This window comes from Berkeleyomyces rouxiae (genome assembly GCF_048999995.1).
Source record: "Berkeleyomyces rouxiae strain 22BRR77 chromosome Unknown BrBRR77_ptg000003l, whole genome shotgun sequence".
In the NCBI taxonomy this organism is placed as follows: Eukaryota; Fungi; Ascomycota; class Sordariomycetes; order Microascales; family Ceratocystidaceae; genus Berkeleyomyces; species Berkeleyomyces rouxiae.
Window position 1 is genome coordinate 1,124,744 of NW_027396493.1, and position 20,507 is coordinate 1,145,250.

A 20,507-nucleotide genomic window follows, 5' to 3' on the forward strand; every position below is an offset into this window, starting at 1 on the left:
TGAGTGGCGCCAAATGTGGGAGGTTTTGTGGTCCGAAGAAAGAAAGAACTGGCGGGTAGGTTAATCCAAAATAGAGGGCCGTTAAATTGGGTTATCCAGGAAGATGCAAGACATAGGAAATAGAGTGAATGCAAACAGCGTGCTCTGGCGACTCCCGTCAATCAGCTAGAAAGATGGCACACCAGAGAACGACTGCATATACAACAGGAAGAAAAAACAAGGTACAATGTTTTTGGAGAAGATCCAAAAGAAATCAAACAGCATCAGTAGCATATAAGAGTCAAAACACAATCAAGTGGTCAACTCAAACACGCGGTGGTTGACTATAGGGGCCTCTGCTCTCGGCATATTGGTTGTGAGCGTATCCCTGTGGAGATTTGGATGGAATAGGCGGAGCTTGACCGCCCGGAACAGACCCCGGGCCCTTGTTTACTGGAGGAGAGTTAGTACGGTCTTGGTAGCTGCTGCGAACAAATATGGGATCCATTGGCTGTGATGGCTTCATGGATTCATAGTGTGAAGGCGTAGCACCAGGTCCCGGCGGCGGTGGGGGATACGGGGTCTGGTAACCAGGCGGGCCCGGGGGGTAGCTCGGAGGCTGGCCGGCAGCATAGCCGTTTTGTGGCGGCGGGGCGGAAGCACCCATTCGATCATGAGGAGGGTAGACGGTGCCCTGGTGGTTAGCGCCAGATGAAATGTAAGGCTGTTGAGTGGCGTATTCAGGGATTGCAGGAGGAGGCCCCCCATAGGGTGACTGTGTGGGAGGAGCACTGTATGAAGACATGGAGGGAGGAGGAGGATAAGGGCCTCCAGGGTAGGACTGGTCAGGTTGAGAGTTGTAGTTGTTGGAAGGCGGGGGGGGCGGGGGAGGGTGGCCATAGCCACTAGGAGGGGCGCTGCCAGGATATTGTTGCGGGTGATGGTTGGTGTATCTGGGAGCATCATGCATATCTCTCCGATCAGGGTAATCGTGAGGAGGCAGCGCGCCATTGGTCATGGGAGGGATTTCGGGTCTTTGGTTGTATGTGTTTGAACTTTGGTAAGAGTTTCCATGGGCTTGTGGTGGAGGAGGCGGTGCAATGGAGTTTGTCGCAGGAGAATTTGATCGTCTGGGGCCGTTTATACTGTTGGGCGCGGCGTTGTTGTTGTTGGCGTAGAAGCCGTTGCTATTGACGCTGAGATTTCCGTTGCCATTGGTTGTGCCATTGGGAGGAGAGCTGTTGTTGGGGCTCATATTAACATTGCCATTGCTGGTGCCGTTGGCTCCATGGACGGGGGAGGCAACGTTTCTGTTGTTCTTGCGAGCAGCGATATTGAGGCGTTCTCTTTCCCATCGTGCTGAATCGTTCTTGAGGTCTTCGATCATGGCCTAGTCAAGCAGGGAGGATGAGTAAGGAGCGCAGTGTGAGAGATGAGGGGCATGGCATGGTGAAGCGGAGGGAGAGAGCAGAACGGCTGTTGCGTGCGAGAGGAATCACATACACTGGTTAAATTCCGGTAGGCAGTAATAAAGTATCCATGGCGTTGTTCTCCGTTCTTGGGGTCCTGAGTGCGTGGTTGTTAGTGTCTGAAGTGCAGATATGCAGCGGCTTTTCGACTGCAGTGCAGATAGCGGGCCGGGCTTACCTCGTACACGCCCGGTCTCACAAGGGCATCGTTGCCGAGGTAGCGGCAGATGTCAGCGGTGATGACTTCTCGGTCAATTCCATCGCGGTCGATGAAGTATTCGTTGTGTCTCGTCGGCACATGCGGCTGGGTAGACGCGGACGTGGTGGTCGGAGGTCGAGTAGCGGCGTGGGCCATTTTGGGCGAAAGGTGGCGGCGGCTGGTCGTGGCCGGGGCGGAGCTGGTTCGATGGGGACTTATCACAGGGCCAGAAGACGAGAGAGAGCAGGGCAGGCCGGATGGACCGAACGTCACAGACAAGAAGCAGAAGAAGAGAAGTGAAGCAAAGGGAGGGAAAGCGGAGGAGACAGATGACAGAAAAGAAAAAGAGGAGAAAAAGCAGGGTTGGGTTAGCCGAGAACGTGGTGGAAGGAGGTGAGTCCAAAAGGAAAGAAGGAAAAGAACAAAGAGCAGTTGCGCTTTTGGGAGGGCAGAGCCAGTGCAGCCCAGACCAGTACAGGCGGCAGGAACAAGGGGGAGGGGAAGAAGGTAACGACAGGAATGGATATAGGCGGAGAGCGGCGAGGAAGGCAGAGGCAGGCCCAAGGAAAGAAGGCCCAAGGAAAGAAGGCCCAAGAAACGGCAGGCGTGGGAGGGAGTGGGCGTGGGCGTGGGCGTGGGCGTGGGAGGCAAGAGCGGCTATAGATAGCTTGAGTTCCTTCTCTAAACCAAATTGTATGAGGTGAGCCGGAGAAGCTGGCAGCCAGAGTCCCGAGCCAGACAGCACAAAGATGTGTACAATTACGGATGGTTATACAGGCGGCGAGAGAATAAAAAGGGCACACAGCAAGGGGCGGATGTCTCGAGGCACAGCGGGGGGGGGGGAGGGGACGGCGGCGAGGGAGGCGTGTCCGCGCGTGTTGTAGTTTTGCTAGTATCAACAGGCGTGTGTATGAAGTATGTGTCTGTGTATGTGAATGAGTATGTGGATGTTGTGACAAGAAGAAGCAAAGAACAAAAGAAGAGGGAGGGAAGCAGGAACAGGAGAAAAAAAGAAGGGCAGGAGAATAGAATGTGTAGTGTAGCCAGTCAGGTCGGACTTGGGCCTGGCCAGTATAAGCCATTTATTTTATGGAAGGGGAGGGAGGAGGGGCTAGGCTAGTAGCTGGAAACAGGATCAGAAGACTGAGACTGCAGTATGCAGATAGATACACACTACATACAGAGTACATTGGTCGAGGCAGGCCAGTCAGTACCAAGTACATACCTAACCACCTGGATGCTATAACTATAGGCCAGCTACCTACAGATCCAAGAACCAGAGGAGGATGGCACGGCAGAGGCAGGATGGCGGTGGGGCATAAGGTAGCTAGCTAGCTGTGTAATTTTTCTCTTTAATTTCTCTTGCCTGATTCTCGTGGTGTGTGTGTTATGCTTGGTCTCCTTGTGCTTGTTCTGTTCTACCGCAACAGATATTAGAAGCTCTGGCCTCTAGCATAAAGGCTAGCGACTTAGTGCAACTGGCAACGGCAGAACGGACCCTGACCACTGACTATTAACCAGTGGAAAATATGTGTCAGCTTCATTGGCCTTGATAAACCGACGGTGGATGTAAGTCACTTTGGATGTATGTACATTCATAGTACATACATACATACATACATACATACATACATACATACATACATACATACATACATACATACAATATCTCAGTCGACATGTCCCCACGATGATTGGCTCCCGGTGCATAGTGTATCAGTGGCCTCTCCCAAGGGCATGGAGCCGCTACGCTAATTAACTAAGCAGGACCGGAGTCTCAGTAAGAAAGAGACAATGAATACAGCATCTGAGAATAGGCAACATTCAACTCAAGATGGCAAAAATAACGACGCCGTCAGACTGGGCTTCTGGCTTTATTCGATGGCTTGCTTTGTTGCCCCCTTCCTGGGCTAAAATGGTGGCTGTACGACACCACTAGAGCCAAAGGTCTCTTGAAGCCAAATGTAATGGCCTTTGTTTACTGTCTCTGCGTGCTGGCCAATCAGTGGCAGAGTTGGACATGTGATCGATTGTGATGGATGCAGACAACTGATTCCCCCCCTAGCTTACATGTTTCCTTGACCCGAAGAATCTCGATGGACAAAACATGTAGTTATACAGGCAACTAACGAGCTGGCGACTGGAACATGCACGCGGATGTCGAGACTCGCTCGTCCAAGCCGATGGCTTGACTATGCTTTTCACAGCAAGACATGATAGAAAAAGCCTTCACAAATGTGGGAGGGCAATCCCGGGTACTACATGCAACAGTCAAAGCCGAGAATACTATAGTACATACGAAGAAGCCAGCGCATCGCTCCAAAGAAAACGTCCGACAAGGAAATTCAGACCGACGTGCACTCAGAAGGCTGGCTGGATCGTAGCACATCCGAAGAAAAAAATTTCATCGGCAGGGGGCAAGCCAGAAACCTACAGAACCAAACATATCAACACCAGCTATCATAACTAACCAGGTATAGTTGGCACGATATAGTCATGCTTGGGGTCCCCGGTCTACTTGGGTACGTGTATTGACACCCAGAACCTGGGCCAAGAGCAAGGAAACCTAACGGCCCCAAGTAGAGCCACCGGCATCGTGGTTCCGAAGCAGAACAAAGCCAAGGCCATAACGACAAGCAACACACAAGAATGTTGTTGGAACGAGGTTGGGGGGGACTAACCACCGAGTAATCGGACTAGAGCGCTCGCTACCCTAGGCCATCTTTGCTCCCTACTGTAGATCAGGCACTTGGACTGGTCCGTCTGGTGTGTATACATATACAACGAACCAACTCGATGTATGTTGGCCACTCATTCAACCCGGAAATCGGGGCCGCCCAAGCCGGGGACAGTAGCCACCAGCACAACAGATGAAAACCCAGGTACCTTGTTTATGCATTTGTTCCCAGGCATATATAAACGCCCTTGTGGGTGGGTGGACCAGGAGGACAGGGGGTTCCACACGCATCGGATTTTCTTTTTTCTTCTTCAAAAGAAGAATCCGGTCTAGTCGTTAGAACATGTCAAACAGACCAAGTGGTCTCCCTTCCATAGTCGTCATATCCTACGGTTTTCCACCGTCTATCTCTCTACCGCTGGCTGCCCTTCCCTCTCGAAGCGACTTGGAAAGACAACAACTCCGCCCTCACGAGACGCATACGTACATGTCAAAGTCAAAATGCGCAATCCAAATCACAAGACACAACGCAGTCATCAGTACACATCCTCAAGAGGACAGACAGACACATGGTTGAGCATTGTATGAGTGACAAAGCCTCTTATGAGCAGAGTTGTTAGAACGCATATTGGGTCTGTGCCCTTTGAATGGAGGCTCGAAGAATAGAGAACCAAGTGGGGTTACGTTGGGCATCAATCCCATCCCCCCTGTCTCTCGGAGCTTTGTCAAGGGATTGGCTGGTTGTAAGCCAAAACCCAAACAAGGAAAAGAAGAGAGGCTGACCTTGGTTTTAGAGCCCAACCCGCCCCCTGCACCCTCACTTGCATGTGTGCACTTTTTGCGGCATGGGCACACAATTATATACACGGGTACATCTGTACATACAGCCACAGTCCCGGTTGGAAGCTGGCGTGGATGTAACGCCGCCATGTCTAACTACATAGTTACATACATACATCACAGTACCACATTTACCCATGACCAGATAGCTATCTCTAGGTAAGCAAGCAATCACACCTGTAACACTAACTGACAAGAAGTATCGATGATGCAAGCTTGATGTATTGGAGCTAGCATGGCACTTGCACCGTATGACGAGACTAAGGTAGAGTCTCTATAGCCAGTACAAAAGACGCCCAGAGAGCCTCTAGCACAAAAGTCCTAATCGCGCATGGGTATTACAGCAGTTGTGTCTTTGAGAATCGGCTTGTACTATACCATACGCCTTGTCCATCCAAGCTTGTGCTGGGTCTTGCGACTACATACATAGTTACTCCTGCTACAAGGACACTAATGTCAGACAAGTTCCTTGCAGGTTGCTTTTTGAGCTATCACTATCAGAGTTCATTGTTGCTCTCCGGGGCTGGAATAGCTACATATAGTACATCCAAAGTTCATTCACATGGACACATATGCGCTATGTGGTTGTGTCTCTTCTGCAATATTTCTGCCCTAACAGCCGTTGTGAGACCATGATGTGCACTTCTTCGCCGAAAAGCCAGTGAAATGGTTTGCTGTCTTTTTTTCTTCAAAAAAAACAGGTCGGGACGGGAACCAATACTTTCCTGGATAACACGTTGTGCCGCCGTTCATGTATGTATGTACGTGGCTATAATATCAGTCTGTGATGGAACTCCAACAAGCGCACTGAAGAAACATTTACGTACATCCATGGGAAACTGGTCGGCGACAAGAAAGTGGCTAAACCCATCAACTATGCGTCCACCAAACGTCTATAGCGGCGCCTGAGGTATGCAGGCAGAGTGCATAATGGGTATGCAAATGCATTAGGAGCTGCATAACGAGGTGGGAGTTAGGGATATGAAATCAGCGGTGAAGAACATGCGAAAAGGCGTGGAGAAATTTCTAGGAATTCGTAACGACCGTCGGGAGAGACTCGAGGCTAGATGGATGTATCACTATACATGACTACTGGGGAGCTTTGTCTGTCCCGTTGTTCGTAAACAACCCACGTCCATCTGGTGTCGTTGGAAAACGTCATCGATGTCCCCACAAGACGGCCAGGCTGGCATGTCCTGCTACCTCCCTGGAAATATGAGCAGCTAGCTGGTAATTACATGAAGATGGTCGTTGTACCTGGGGCATTACTAGGGTTTAATTGTGTGACCTCCAACACGGCCAAGCTCTACATCCAGCGCCTTCCAAAGCGTAGGTCAAGACCACCAAAACCAACATGGGAAAGACCAAGGCCGAGTACGCCAACATCAGACGAGTTCGTGATGCTCCTACCCCTCCGGGATCCAAGCAGCTGCCCTGTTAGGCCACCGCACCGGAGCATCAAAAGCAAGTACCCGAGACAAATCGAAGCTGGCCCGATGGCTAGGGCGATGTTTCTTTCCGCCGTCAGAGCCTACTTCTTGCCGCCTGCAACGAATCAATAAGACGACAACGACATGCTAGAATCTGCATTCTGGCCGACGGGTACTGGCATGCCGCGACATTGCCGGGCCTGGAAACAGTTGACTGGCTGGACTCTGCGATACACGGGATACTTGTAAGAGGTGACACGGCAGATAAACCCTATGCCTTGTTCTGCATCAACTTGCTCTAGGACGTGCTAACTATATGTCATACACAAATACACACTCTCTCCATGCCGCCATGTGAAGGCAGCGTTTCGCCCTGTCTTGTTTCAGCTTATCATTTTCTTTCTATGTCTTCTGCGGAGCATACTACGGCCCCGAACGCAACAGAAAATGTACCACCATGCAGAAAGAGACTCATTTGAAAGTCCACCCTATAGACTTGAATCTAAAGACAAAGAGTTGCCGTATAACCCGTCTTCTAGGGACGTGGGGGGACTAATATTAGCCACGGACTTTCTCGGAGTTCACAGCACTTCAATCTCGGACCGGAATATATACATTGAGGTAACTCCACAATGCGATGATGATGGAGCAGACAACACAGAAAGCTTGGACTTCGCCGCCCCCATCTTTTCCGTTGTCACTAAATCGACACATATAATGGGCCTTACTTCCTGGCACCGCTTGGTCAAGCTGATGACGACCCGATATACCATACAACCGATAATAGGAACAAATGACAGCCCAAAGCGGCTGTATATACTGGTGGCAAGTGGTCGGGTTTTCTGTGCCGATCGTGATATCAACGACTCTTGGGGATTGGGCTTTATATACCTCGGGGCCAAGGCAGTGCCATCCCACAACGCTGCGGTTCTGCACCACGTAAACTTTGAAGATTAACTGGCCAACGCCTTGTCCCGACATATGACGCCCTTGCCAGCGAGTATTTGGCAGACTAGAAGAGGACTAAAAACCACTTCACATGTGTCTCAGACTCCCTGGGCGGTCAAATATTCATTGGTTCCTGAAAGTCAACCTGCCAAAATATGTGCTAGACTACATAGACGCACAGAAGAAGAAAACATGGTGGAAATGTCCCTCTCCAATTGGGCGTTGATATAACAGGGATATGTATACATAAACTTATTTCAGAATCCCATGCCTTGATGCCCAACCACAGCCATGTCGAGCAATAGCAGCACAGACAAATTTTGAGGGGCTCCCTTTTTCTTCGGTCGTATAACACATGTGTAAGTATATTGGTGTACACACTTGCACATAGTCAGACATGATAGACGCACGAAGCGCGCCTCTTTTTTAAGGAACAAAGAGGCAAAGGCACAGAGACAAAATGACCAGCCTGGAGTATAGGACGAGTTCCGCATGGCATGTCGGCCGAGGACGTGGATATGACCTCATGTAAGCCGGGCTGAGCCTACATACCAAGGATTGGCAGTGCCCCAAGATTGTGGCACGGGGTAGTAGAACTCATATAGCCCGTGTCTATTGGCACAAATTTCATGACATGCTCATTTCTTTGGTGACTGGCCTGGACATGGCAGACAGTCATTCGTTATGAGCCAGTGTACGTTGCTTGGAATGCATAGTATGCTAGATTTATATTCTATCACGGGAGGCTTGGGTACCCCTTAATGCACGCATTTGCAGGCATATAGCTTAGCTATAGCACTTCTATTCTTTACAATTCTCAACCAAAATTCAGTTTGCGTTGGCCTGCCTCCAGCTTACTCGACTTGGCACTACGCTTTCCCCGGCCCCCTGATCCCAGACCAGAAGACGTAGAGCCACTAGGACTTTGGGTCTGGAAAGCCGAAAAGCTTCCTGCCATCCCACCGTGGCCCGCACGGGCATGGTAGCCGGCTGATGGCGTATGACGTTGTCCCTGATTGTGGTGCTTGTTCTCAGCTTCTTGCAACGACAGAGCAAGATGCCAGTCGAGATGGCTTTGCAGCTCAGCTGTAGAGCCAAACGGTACATTGGGACAGTCAGAACAGAAAAATAGGGGTTCGGCTGTTCGGTCGGCCTCTGTATCTCGAGAATTATCCTTGGTTGGATTCTCGTGTGTCGATTTCTTCTGCTTTGTGCATTCTTGGGTGCTCGTGAGAGAATCGAGACTTTTCGTTCGAGGGTATAAGTTAGACACAAGGTCTGCAGGGTTGTTTGATGACGAGACACGTTTATCAATGGAAACGTTGCCGTCATCAGCAGGACCATCATTTGTTCCATGGGTAGCTACAGCACGCCACTGCTGTTCTTCTTGCAGGACACTGTCATTGTTCGGCGCTGTTGGTTGGTTTATGCTGACATGTGTAGTGACAGGACCACACGTTGCCGGAATTATAGTTGACGTTGGTGTCTCTGTTGGTCCTTGACCCGACACTTTGGCCTTGTTGAAAAAGCTCGCTATACTTGAGTGTCCCGATGGGGCGGCACTGTCTTCTATGCGGCGTCTTTTTGATTCTTGCTCGTTGGAATCATCTGCACCTCGAATAGAGCCTCGAGACTGAGTCTGGTCATTGTTGCTATCTGCAGACTGAGGTTGCCCTGGAGCTGAGAGCTCTTTAGGCTTGATGCCCCGCACCAGAAATCCGCCAATCCCCATGTTCCCACTGATGCCTTCTTCGAAGTTTGATACTGTGACACTCAGATGTTGGCAGGGCCAAGTACACCCACCAGAAAATAGCGAGGCAAATAAACTCTCGCACCCCTCAATCAGCATCTCTACTGAGACTGTTTTACCTCTGGGGAGACTCATACCCTTGGACTTACTTCCCAAGTTACCGGTATAGTGCAGCGAAAGGTTTCGTGGCCGGATTTTGCTTTCTAGCACGCCCAGGTCTACCATGCGCGCGAAAATATCGGCGGCAAAGATGTGAAACCACGACGTTGCCTGCTTCTTTGAAGAGATGGCCGGCCTGAATTGCTTTGCCGAAAGCATTGACTTGATTTGAGTCCGAGGCGTAACTTCGGACGTGTCGATCCCGCGTACAGTGTTGTATACCCAAGTGCCCGTCTCAGGGCCCAGGCGGGCGTTCAATTGGCCCAGCGAGACGCTTAGAATTTGCGATACATCTTCTGTGCCAAACTCGGCTGTCACCTTTTCGCCCAGCTTGCCCCCAAGATTGCGCATCTTGGTGAATTTCATGTCGCCTAGGAAAGCCCCGACAGCCCGAGAACGAATAACAGTTTGCCCATTGGGCTTTTTGTGACCAGACCCCAGCTTGCTAACAAGCTTGTTGATGGAAATGCCCCCTGAACATGTGTATTTCAGTTCCTGATGGATCTTGTTGCGCAGATTACGCACAATGCGGGCAGCAATACATATCGCAACATCATCCCAGTCAATAGCCTGGGTTTCATCTTCTTCAGATAGGGGAATGACCTCATCATCAGCCCAATCGAGTGTTACGCCTTCTGGTAGAGGCAGCTGTTGCTCCTGACCGCCGTCTAGAGCCTCCTTTAGTTCTGGGTAGTCTCGGAGAAGTTCTGCCTGGATCTGTGCAGATAAATCCATGAACACTTCGTCAATGGATGCCTTTTCGACCTTTTGGAGGTTCCCTGGCGGCAGAGACTCGGTAATGAGCTTCATGATCTTGCGTGACTCTAAGCGGTAAGGGTCTAGAGATACCTTGTCGCTGGCGACATTTCTAGCGGAATCTGGTCGATACGCCCACTTGGTGTCGCCCTCTCGCCAGGTTGCAACATGCTGAAAAATCATATCGGGACACATTTTGCGGGCCTCTGGCACTGTTGTATGACGCTTGATGCCAAACTCTCGTGCAGGGTAGTTGACGGCAATGAGCCCGTGCCTAGGAAATGGTTAGCGGACGGGCTATCACCCGGGAGAAGGTACTAAGCCGGGGCCATACCACTGCCTTACCGCCAGGGGCTTGTCAAGCGGGATATTTAGCCGCACCATTTCACACTGGGCATAGAATGCGTCTAGGTCAACGTGGCCGATAACTCTCAGAGGCGTGGAGATTGCATAGGTCCCCATTTGTGCGAGATGCCGAGCCGTGAATCGGGAGAGCCCAGTAGGCGGTGACGAGGGGCGCTCGGGAAAAGACTCAAACATGGTGGCAGCAGGAGAAAGCGGTTAGATTATAGATAGATATGATGCAGCCACATCAGAGTCTTGGACCGCCTGGAGTTTGTTTGCTCAACGTCAGAAGCAAGCGAGTGTAGGCCGAGTCTAAAAGTGGGGGTGCCGGGACCGGGATGAAGTCGCGTCTGGCAGTTGACGCGTCTCCACTTTGAATTTATGACGTCGTCGATCCACCGCCAGGGTTAGTCATCAAACACAACGAGGGGGGAGGGAGTAGATGACTGGTTTTCTCCCTGGCGGCGTGTATCAATGTTCAAGAACTCATTGCTTCTTTGTCTCTCAAATTTGTTTCTGCTTTCCCACAGTCTTGTTATATCTGTATGCACATCTTGCAAGGAAGCCCACGGAGCACATTCTTCGAATCCCTTTTTCGAGTTCAGATTTCTAGGGTTATACTTGAAATTTCCAGGTCCGAGGACTGTCGAGGCCGCGTGGAGTTCCCTCACTAGCGGAAATGAGTCTTGTGGTACTGGTGATATTAAGAATACCGGCACCTAAGGGATGTTTCATATTATGATGCTGACGAGCGGGCTCACGTGGCACATGCAAGCATAGCTTGGTTAACTACAGAATAACCACACAGGAACCAATAGTTGAGTCGTCCCTGGTTTATTCATAGTACAAGCTCCGCTCATGGAAGCTCTGCTCAATATCTGGCAAGCTCTCACAGTCTTTTCCAGAAGTTGGGGTTGAGTATCACTAGAGCAAAGTGAATACAAAGTTCTCCTTTTATCTTTCCCTCCATCTGATATCCCTTCAAAGAACAAGTCACACAAAGTAGAGAGCAAGGGAGTGGCACAAAGATAGACATGAAAAAGATTGAGATTGCTACAACCAGAAGCATGTGAGAAGTAGTAAGATGTGAGCATTTAGTACGTTCAACCTACGAAGTCATCAACTACTGAAATGGTTTGGCGTAGAGAACAGGGTTGAGGCATGCAAGCCAAACAGTCACATGTCTGATGAATCTTTGGTAACTATGTCAAAACATATCTAGTTATATTGAGTTCAATCTGCCATTCTGTGTGCATATATAACATAAGAGACGAAAGCAAATCATCGTAAACAAGCAGAAGGAAAGCCAGGGAAATGAGAAAAAAGAAACACGTAATATCGGGAGAAAGCCAAAACAATACGAATAACGACAATCATTGACAAGCATAAAACATCAGAAAAAGTCAGAAAACTGGAAACAAAAGAAATCAAAGACGGAGAGAGAAAGTTCTAAACGAGAAATACAAGCAGAGAAAAGTCAGTAGAACAAAAGGAGAGAGACGTAAGTAGAAAAAAGCCAAGAGAATCAAGAAGACAGGGCGAAGCAAAGAGTGACGAGACCAGCAAAAGTCTTATTCCAGCAGAGCACGTCTCGCAGCAGCCTCGGCCTTTTCTTTGAGATACTCCTCCCGGATTTCAAGAAGCGTGCCCCAGTGCTCCTCCCAAGCCTCAAAGGCGCGGTACAAAGGCATCTGCCAGCGCGGGTTGCGCATGAGAATACCAGCCATCTTGCCAGCGGCCTTGGCAGCACGAGCCGCGTTGGGCCGGTTGGAAGTCACGCTGATAAAGTACTCGCGAGCCCAGTTCTCGCCTGAGCACGACGTCCTGGCGATCTCCTTGCGGATAAAGTCATGGTGGATCTTGGTGCGGACATTGTGCAGAGTCGTAGTCCCGCTGCGGCCGTGGATTCTAATGCTTTTGCAGTTCAGATGCTTCAAAGCCCACTGCAGCTCTTCGAGCATCGACGACTTCTTCTTCGTGTGCCAGTCAAGGGTCTGCAGTCGAGGAAACTTGTCCTTGAGAGAGAGGAGGTCAGTGTTTCTCACGGGCATATGGCAACTGGCGTGCAGTTGGAAATGGCGGATCTGACTAGCCTCACGCATTCCCCAGGTGGCCATCGGGTCTCCAAAGGAAATAGTGTCCTTTTCGAAATTGACCCAGGTGTAAATGATCGGAGCGGTGCCTTTTCCAGTGGCATGGAGAGCACGCCGAAACGCCTTGACATAGCCAGAGCATCTGCGGGACTCACGCGTGGCGTGCACAATGCCAGGAGTACGGGGAGACAGGTCGATGCAGCGAGGCACTTTGACAACCCGGGGCTCGGCAGCCGCCTCCCAAATCATCCAGCGAATCTCAAAGGGGAGCTTTGAAAAGAGCGTGAACCGGGGCTCATTCTTGTCTTCGGCTTTGGCCAGAATTGCAGCGATGGCCATGACGCCGCGGGGCAGCCTGATGGGTCTCGAGGTCCGCTTTCTGCGACGCAGGGCGGAAGGAGCAGGGCGAGATGGACCAGCCACAGCAGTAGGGTTGGCAGGGAGAGATGGCGGCTGGGGCTGGAGGGGCGGCAGCTGGAGTTGGAGACCCAGCGTCTGAGGCTGGAGTGAATGCGAAGGAGTGCCGAGATTCGGGGGCTGGGCAGGTAGACGCGGGCAGAGGGGCGGGAGAACGGGACCTTGTTGTGGGCTCTGGGGGGCAGGATTCTGCGGCAAAGACTCGGGGAGAGCTGGTGGGAGCTCAGGGACAGCTGGTGGGAGCTCGGGTGGAGGGCTTGATGGCGACTGTTGAGGCTGACGAGAGCCAGCCGACTGTGAGGCCTGGGGTGGAACAACCGGCCGAGCGCGCTGGGGCGGAGGAGGCGAAGGTACCGAGTGGGCAATGGCGAGCCGGCTTGGGGCTGGAGGGGCAATGATAGGCGAAGCAAACTCGTACACAATAGGCTGTTTCTGCTCCCGGGGCTGAGCGGAAGAGCTCTGCTGGGCTGGTCCAAGGTCATGGGTGGCAGAGGAGCCGTTGCGGAAGAGCAAGATGCGCTGGGTAGGAGGACTCCGCTCAGGTGAAGGCCCCTGGGATCTGGAAAAGAAGGGGTCAAGGTGCCTGGTCGGAGTAGGACAGGTGGCGGGTGGAACGTGGAACGAGCAGTTCCTAGGTGGAGTCGGAGAAACTTCCTGCAGCGGTTCCTGGGGCGTGAAGATTCGCGACTGGCCCTGAAGGAAAGACTCATTCTGTGAAAAGTCCGAGAATGGATTGTCTTGCTGCGGGAACGGAGGGGAAGAGAAGTCCATGGGGAACCGAATGGCAGAGTTACCCATCGGGAACTGGACAAAGGATTCATCTAGGGGAAACTCTATGGGAGTCCCGTCCAGCTGGAACTGCGGAAAGCCGCTCGGCTGCTGAAGCAGCCCGGGGGAGGCCTGATTTTCGAAGCCCGAAAACATGGCCTGTTGCGAATTGTCGTAGACCGGGACGCTCTGGGGGAGCGGGGCATAAGCCGGAGTTTGCGGCGGCGGAGCATAAGCCGGAATCTGTTGAGTCGGGGCCGCAAAGCTATGGTTCAAAGGCTGCGGGTAGAAGCTAGAGCCTTGGAACTGCTCCGGAGACATGGTCTGACCTCCAAACTGGGGCATCATGTACACCGGCTGGGGCTGGGGCTGGTCTGGGAAGGCGTTGACTGGAAGAGGAGGAAAACCAGCTGGCTGGTCGGCCTGGCCAAAGGAAGTATTGCTTAGGAACTGGCTGTTGAAGGCTTGTTCCTGAACAGCCTGGAAGGGCATGGCCAGCTGCCCATATGGCAGAAACTGGGCCAAAGGGTCCTGGAAGTTCATGTCTGGAGGAAAGCCGAATGGAGTAGGGGCATCTAAGCAGTTAGTATAAATGAGGTTTTGGGACATGGGAGAAGCATATCAAGAGACGACATGTAAGCCCGTGAAGATGGTAGAACCACCATCTCCGCCGACTCAAAGTCAAAAGCCCCCAGGGCGTGCTGGATTACTTACAAGGCTCGTGATAGGCGATCTCTTCAGACCGGTCGTTTCTAAGGTTGGAAGTAGGCCACTGCATGGTGGAGTGGTGGTGACGACAAAGCTGACGTTTGGAGTGAAGTTGGTGTTGATAGCAAAGATGTAGTTGGGTATTCGAAAAGGAGGATGATGGCGGGTGAAGAGAAGGCTCATTATCCTCAAAAGAACCGGCAACATAGATGCTTATATACTTGGCCGTGGCAGTACTTCGCCTGCAGGTGTGCATGTGAACAAGAGTTACAGGCTGGTTACGGCGACCAAGGCCTAGGAAGACACCAGAAAGACCGCCGACACTCCACTCCCCGGCGGCGGCTCACTCACTCGCAGTAAATGAAGGGCCAGCACACACGCCCATGGTTTGATTGCATGCATACATGTGCTCTCGACATACCCCCATTTTCGCCTATTTGCATGGAGGAGAACACCCACGCGCACGCCCACGATCCCGTAGCCACTCACACAGAGCAGGACAGACGATTCACACACACCCGGCCGTCCTCGCTCGCCTGCGGGCAGAGAAAAAAATGCACAATGAGACATGACAGGGAAAAACGGTTTGGGTGGCTGCATAAGGAGAAGCAACTTCTTTTCCTCCTTGGAGATGGCTGCATTGGCACACCAAACAAGACTGCGTGCAAACAGAAGAGAACGAACGCGGGCAGCCAGTCCGCGTTCAAGAACGGCGTCTGCATCGTTGCATCGAGCGTGAGCCAGAGGGCCAGGGGCGGACGACTCGTTTGTGCTCTGCACGCTCTGCTGTGCATTAGCGGGTGAGGGCCCGCCAATGCACATTATATTAGCTGATCCTCCCACCCGGCAGGCATACCTTGGCCCGTCGGTTTGTCGCCTTGGCTGGAACCGGCAGCTTGAGCAGCAGGTCAAGGCTCAGTTGGGACAGCCGGGCATGAAGCGGCGGGCGTTAGCCATCGGAGCGGAGCCACGGTACGCCGGCCCCCTGAGCCATTGAGAGGCTCGCATCACGCCGTAGCTTGCGGGAGAGCAGAGCAGAGCACAGGGCAAAAACCTGTCTAGCTGGCCGAGAGAGACAGGCAAGACGCACAGCGTGACATCAACGAAGCGAGCAGACATGCAATATGCAGAGATAGGTACGTACATACATTTTGGTGCATGTGCCAACAGTGCGTGTGAATACATGTACGTATGTGCATATACTGCATCCCCAGGCCCTAATAATGCGCAGAGAGCTCCAGAGGGGTCCTGAATACTCGGCTCGCTCCTTGAAATTCTCGGTCCAACCGCGAGCCAAGCACGTTCGCCCGGCGCCGCAAATCTTGCGCAAGCCTAGATTCCGCCGACCTGCCCGTGCTGCAACTAAATCAAATCCCCCCTCTCCTGGCTTCTCTCGGCCCCGCGCAAACCCCCGACCCTAAGCCCCCGATTACGCATCGACTCACCAAGTGCGGGCAAGCCCTGCCCTGTTATCTCGTGAGCAGCTACAAGGGCATTCACAAGCGTACATATACATGCATAACAATCATAGTCCGTTTGGCTGACGAGGCGTCTGCCCTCGTATGAGCTTACCTCGTCCTCGCCTCAGAGGCTCTGCCCCCGGTCCACGTTCAAACACAAGGATAACACTATGACAATTGCAGTAGTCTTGATGCTACTTACTCTGCATGTAATAAATCCAACACAAACGCCAATGCAGGACAGCCAGCCCATGCTGTCCATCACAGACCATTCTAGAGCCCAGCGCAGGAGCTAGCATTCAACCTGCATACCCCGCTGGCCCAGAGCCTGTAGTCGGTCACAATAAGCAGTCGTAGCTTATTTGACCTTGTTCTTGTTGTGGTAGTTGACGGACGAGTTCCAGCTGCAATTCAAAAAGTTAGCGTGCCATCACCACCAGCAGAACTGTCGACCCAATGACGGTTCCTTTTCTTTTTAACATGGCACGTAGCAGCACTTACAACAGGGTCTCGTCACCGTTGCCCCAAGGGTAGTTCTTGGTGCGGATGTTCTGGTAGGGGTACTCGGTGCGCTCCTCCAGAGGGGGGAGGTGGCTCCAGTGCTCCCAGTGCTCGTTCCACAGGCGGTAGCAGTTGGCAGCAGTCAGGCCGATGACGGGGATGCAGGCCCTGCAAAAGAAAGTGTACTGTTAGTTGCTAGAACTTGGAAATAGCGCTCGGCCAGGGTGTCTGTCTCCCGACACAAAGGTTGTCAAGCCATCTGGCAAAAGATGGAATAAAAGAAAAAGAAAAAAAAAAGAACCCAGCCCGCATAGATGGCCCCAGCAGTTGGTGCCCAAGGTCACGGCAGATGGCGAGTCGAGGTTAAACGGGCATTCGGGAACGTAGCGTGTGAATAGATGCAAGTTGCAGCAGTGGTCGACAGTCATTCGGCGTATAAGCAAGGCTCCATGCTTCATGCCGCAAGCCGCAAGCCGATGAAGATTCCGCGAATGCTTCCAATGATATTGCCGCATGGCACTGGCGCGCATTATCTTTGGAGATGGGTTTTGGGGAAGCAGAAAAAAAGTGCATCTCGTTATCCGCTGCCCGTGCCGTCGTTCTTTGTCGTGGTCATCGATAGGACATCTCAAGCCAACATCTGCTAGTAGCCATCCATGCGGGGGGTCTAGGTCTAGGTCCGTCGGTCCGGGAAAAGCACATACAGAGAAATCTTCAGCCACAGCTCTACACAGTGGCAAGGCACAGATGGTCAGCACGGCGCATACGCATGAAAAGTCAGAGTCTGGGCGGCTACTCACTGGTGGTCTCGTCGGCGTGCTGCTTGATAGACTCGCGCTCCGAGTTGAAGGCATTGGCCTTGGTGGCAGACGAGCTGGCAAAGCGGCGGCCGGAAGCCTGAGCAACGCGCGAGGCGGCGGCGCGGGAGATCTGAGCGAACATTTTTGCAATGGCGGCTCTCGGGCGAGAAATCAAGAGGCGAGAGGAAAATGGGGTAGGAGGGTTCGGGGTTTGTAGTGTAGTCAGTCAAGACAAGAAAAGAGGCTGTGGAAAAATCGTGAGGAATGACCGGGTCCCGTTCGTGATACACAGATGGTTAACGGTCAAATCAGATCATTCGCATTCAAAGGATGCCATGGTTTTGTGCGCCTGAATTGCTAGGCCAACAAAACAAGGCTGCGAGGTCGTAAAGTGGGGAGCCACGAGGAAGCTTTCCAGGGTTAGGCGGGAGGTGTACTAGGGTTTCCTATTTCCAATTCTAGAACATCTTCAACTTTTCTGCGGCATGCCACTACTTCAGCGACCTGCTCCATTCAGAACTCCAGATAAACGTTCCACAGCGCCATTCCGTGTCTTTCTCCTTCTCGCCCGAAGGCCCCAAAGGCCGTGCACACATGAAAAAGGAACGGCCTGCAGCAGAGTCAGCAAAGCATTAGCACACACCATTCGCTAGAAACTTGGGCTAGAATCTCATCCAACATACCGCAGTTCATGCCTGGCTTTTTCGTCCTGAGACTAATGCAGGCTTCCTTGTGCTCGCACAGCGGCACCTGGCGGCTTCCCAGCAGGCCAGACCACGACTCTTTGGCCTCGATGGGATCGTAGACTCGCTCATTGTTGGAATCGAGAGTGACAGCCGGGGCCGAGACAGCCTTGTTGTCGATTGTGCCTGCGCGCGTGCTTGCAGGCTCGGGCAGAGGCGGACGTGCTGGAGCCTCGGTTACCGTTGCTACCACTGTTTGTTCCGACCCTGCATCTGCAGCTTCGTCCGTTTGGGATTGAGAGCATGCAGTGCCCCCTTTCGTTCTGACCTGGAAGAATCCGCTTAGTTTGCTCTGTTTCGGTCCAGCAGCGCCGCTACCCTTTTTTGCTGCTGAAATTGTCCGCGTCTTTTTTGTCTCCCGCAATTGTGCGGGTGGAGGTGCTGCAGCAGGCCGTTTGGCTGCGGCAGAAAGGGGGATATTTTGAGTAGACTTTTGGGGTAATATTATGGTCTCGGAGAATGACGAGGTTGGCGATCTCGACTGTCTGTTTTGATTCTGGCTCTGCTGCTGGTCCTCTTGGAACTGTGTAGGAGTAGTCTCGTTCGGGGCTGTATCTGGATGAGCCAGTGTTTGCTGTATGTCCCCTTTATTTTGTGACTTGGTGGTTTGCGCCGTAAGTGTTTGCGATGGTTTTGAATGCCTCGCAAACATATTCTTAATGCTCATACGCCCTGAGAACTCTGGCAGCAGTCGTGCAGACTGGGCCAGACAATCTGCCGTAGACCATGGCTTTGCGCGAATGCCCTGGCAAAACGTGCCAGGAGGAGCCATTAAATCCAACAGGTGCTGCTCCTGGTCCTCATGCACAATCGTATCTGCAAACTCGGCGTAAACAGGACAGTGATCGCTCCCCATAAGGCCCGGCTGAATGTCTGCGTTGACTACCCACTTTCGAAGGCCACTACTGCATAGGACATAGTCGATCCGAGAGCCGTTGTTGGCTGGCCGTGTGTTTCTGCGGGTGTCCCAGCACGTATACATGTCCGACCGGTCAGGATGGAAGTCCCTGCACAGATCCCACAACACGGGCTCGCTTCGGCCTTCCTCTCTGGAGCCAAAGAACTCCCCGTCAAAAACCTGCTGGTTGAATATCCGGCGCAGATCGCTGTTCATGTACTCGTCAACCTTGATGTTTGCCTTGGCCAGCGCACTTACAATGCCGCACGAGTCGCGAATGTCGCGCGTCACGTTCAGGTCGCCAGTAAGCACCACCTGCTTCCCCAGGGCAGCGAGGTTGCGCACGCGCACATCCAGCGCATGGAAGAAGGCTTCGCGAAAGTCGGCGCGCGTCTGGTCGCAGCTTGCAGGAGAGTAGACACCCAACAGGACAAACGCAGGAAACTCGAGAATAACACATCGCCCTTCCGCGTCTAACGTGGTTTCGTCAAACCCCTCGAGCAGCTGGTCTGGCAAGGGATAGCCGCCTATTTGCTGCGACTCAGCCAGGTCGCGGTATCGCACTGAAGAGCCGGGCGGGCTCAGCACGCCCGTAATCCCCTCTTCTGCTCTGATCGGGCTGCAGGTGGCGTTGCGTGTGTATATCGCCACTCCCGAATATCCTACGCATCACAGTCAGACTTTTCTAGATCCAAGGCTAAATGCACACACAACTGGTGGTCGTATGATCTCAAGCACCCACCTTTTTTATGCTTGGGCAAGCTAAAGTACGCGTCCCAGCCTGGAACCAGGACCATGTCGTCTGTAAGGTCCTTTCTTTGGATCTTGCACTCCTGTAGCACGACAATGTCTGATTCGAGGATTGAAAACATTTCTTCATATGTCCGCTTCTCGCACCATGGATGATACCCAAATGGGTTCCTAGAGACGGAATGGTGTGAGTGACGTGTCCGTATGTGATGTATTTTCAAAGATAATCACCTGATGCCATTGACTGCAGTGAAATACACGGTTAGTTAGTACATCATCCAATAGAAACCAAAAGGAAATATCGAATTGGCCCTACCATTCCACGTTGTTATTCTAAAGACCATTTTTGCCAGCTTCTGTAAAAAGGCGTTTATTCGCGTCAGATGCGTGGTCTCACGATATAAAATGCTGAAAAAAGAGCCCAACTTTATTACGGTGTATTAAAATACAAAGGATATTCCGGATAAAGACGCACTTTCAGCTTGTGTTCAACCTGGACGCGATTGTTGTCAAGAGATGAAGTTGTTGGGCAAGACAAGTTGTTGATGCTAAATTACAGTCTATTTCGGATCACGTGACACAACCGGGGCGACAGCATATCACTAGCAACTCGGCCTTTCACGCCTCAACTCCCTTTGTGATACAACATAAAAGCCCAATGCCTCCCAGCCCGGATCTGGGTAGAGCCCAAAGATGGTGTTGTGGAGGCGTCACATCCACACCATTCACATCTCGGCTCCCGTCCTATAGTAGCCAATCTATAACTACACTACCCTCATGGCGTTACCTTGTGCCTTGTGCACAAACTCCACGTATG

At 52.1% G+C, this 20,507-nt stretch overlaps 5 protein-coding genes across 5 annotated transcripts; all 5 read right to left on the reverse strand.

The window, feature by feature from the left end:
* Positions 1–304: 304 nt before the first annotated feature.
* Positions 305–1,803, reverse strand: BROUX77_003505 (uncharacterized protein; the record flags this gene model as incomplete). The annotated part of the gene is made up of 3 exons (XM_073748164.1): positions 305–1,369; positions 1,483–1,545; positions 1,627–1,803. 3 exons carry the CDS (start codon positions 1,801–1,803, stop codon positions 305–307), a joined length of 1,305 nt encoding a protein of 434 aa, XP_073605930.1.
* A 6,556-nt stretch (positions 1,804–8,359) lies between these two features.
* BROUX77_003506 (uncharacterized protein) lies at positions 8,360–10,747 on the reverse strand (the record flags this gene model as incomplete). The annotated part of the gene is made up of 2 exons (XM_073748165.1): positions 8,360–10,481; positions 10,542–10,747. 2 exons carry the CDS (start codon positions 10,745–10,747, stop codon positions 8,360–8,362), a joined length of 2,328 nt encoding a protein of 775 aa, XP_073605931.1.
* A 1,376-nt stretch (positions 10,748–12,123) lies between these two features.
* On the reverse strand, positions 12,124–14,608 carry BROUX77_003507 (uncharacterized protein; the record flags this gene model as incomplete). Its single annotated transcript, XM_073748166.1, has 2 exons — positions 12,124–14,405; positions 14,545–14,608. The coding sequence occupies 2 exons, from the start codon at positions 14,606–14,608 to the stop codon at positions 12,124–12,126; spliced, it is 2,346 nt and encodes a 781-aa protein (XP_073605932.1).
* A 1,748-nt stretch (positions 14,609–16,356) lies between these two features.
* Positions 16,357–17,441, reverse strand: BROUX77_003508 (uncharacterized protein; the record flags this gene model as incomplete). Its single annotated transcript, XM_073748168.1, has 4 exons — positions 16,357–16,402; positions 16,500–16,667; positions 17,204–17,225; positions 17,300–17,441. 4 exons carry the CDS (start codon positions 17,439–17,441, stop codon positions 16,357–16,359), a joined length of 378 nt encoding a protein of 125 aa, XP_073605933.1.
* Positions 17,442–17,790: 349 nt separating this feature from the next.
* Positions 17,791–20,034, reverse strand: BROUX77_003509 (uncharacterized protein; the record flags this gene model as incomplete). The annotated part of the gene is made up of 5 exons (XM_073748169.1): positions 17,791–17,909; positions 17,983–19,602; positions 19,683–19,861; positions 19,922–19,934; positions 20,007–20,034. The coding sequence occupies 5 exons, from the start codon at positions 20,032–20,034 to the stop codon at positions 17,791–17,793; spliced, it is 1,959 nt and encodes a 652-aa protein (XP_073605934.1).
* Positions 20,035–20,507: the final 473 nt, after the last annotated feature.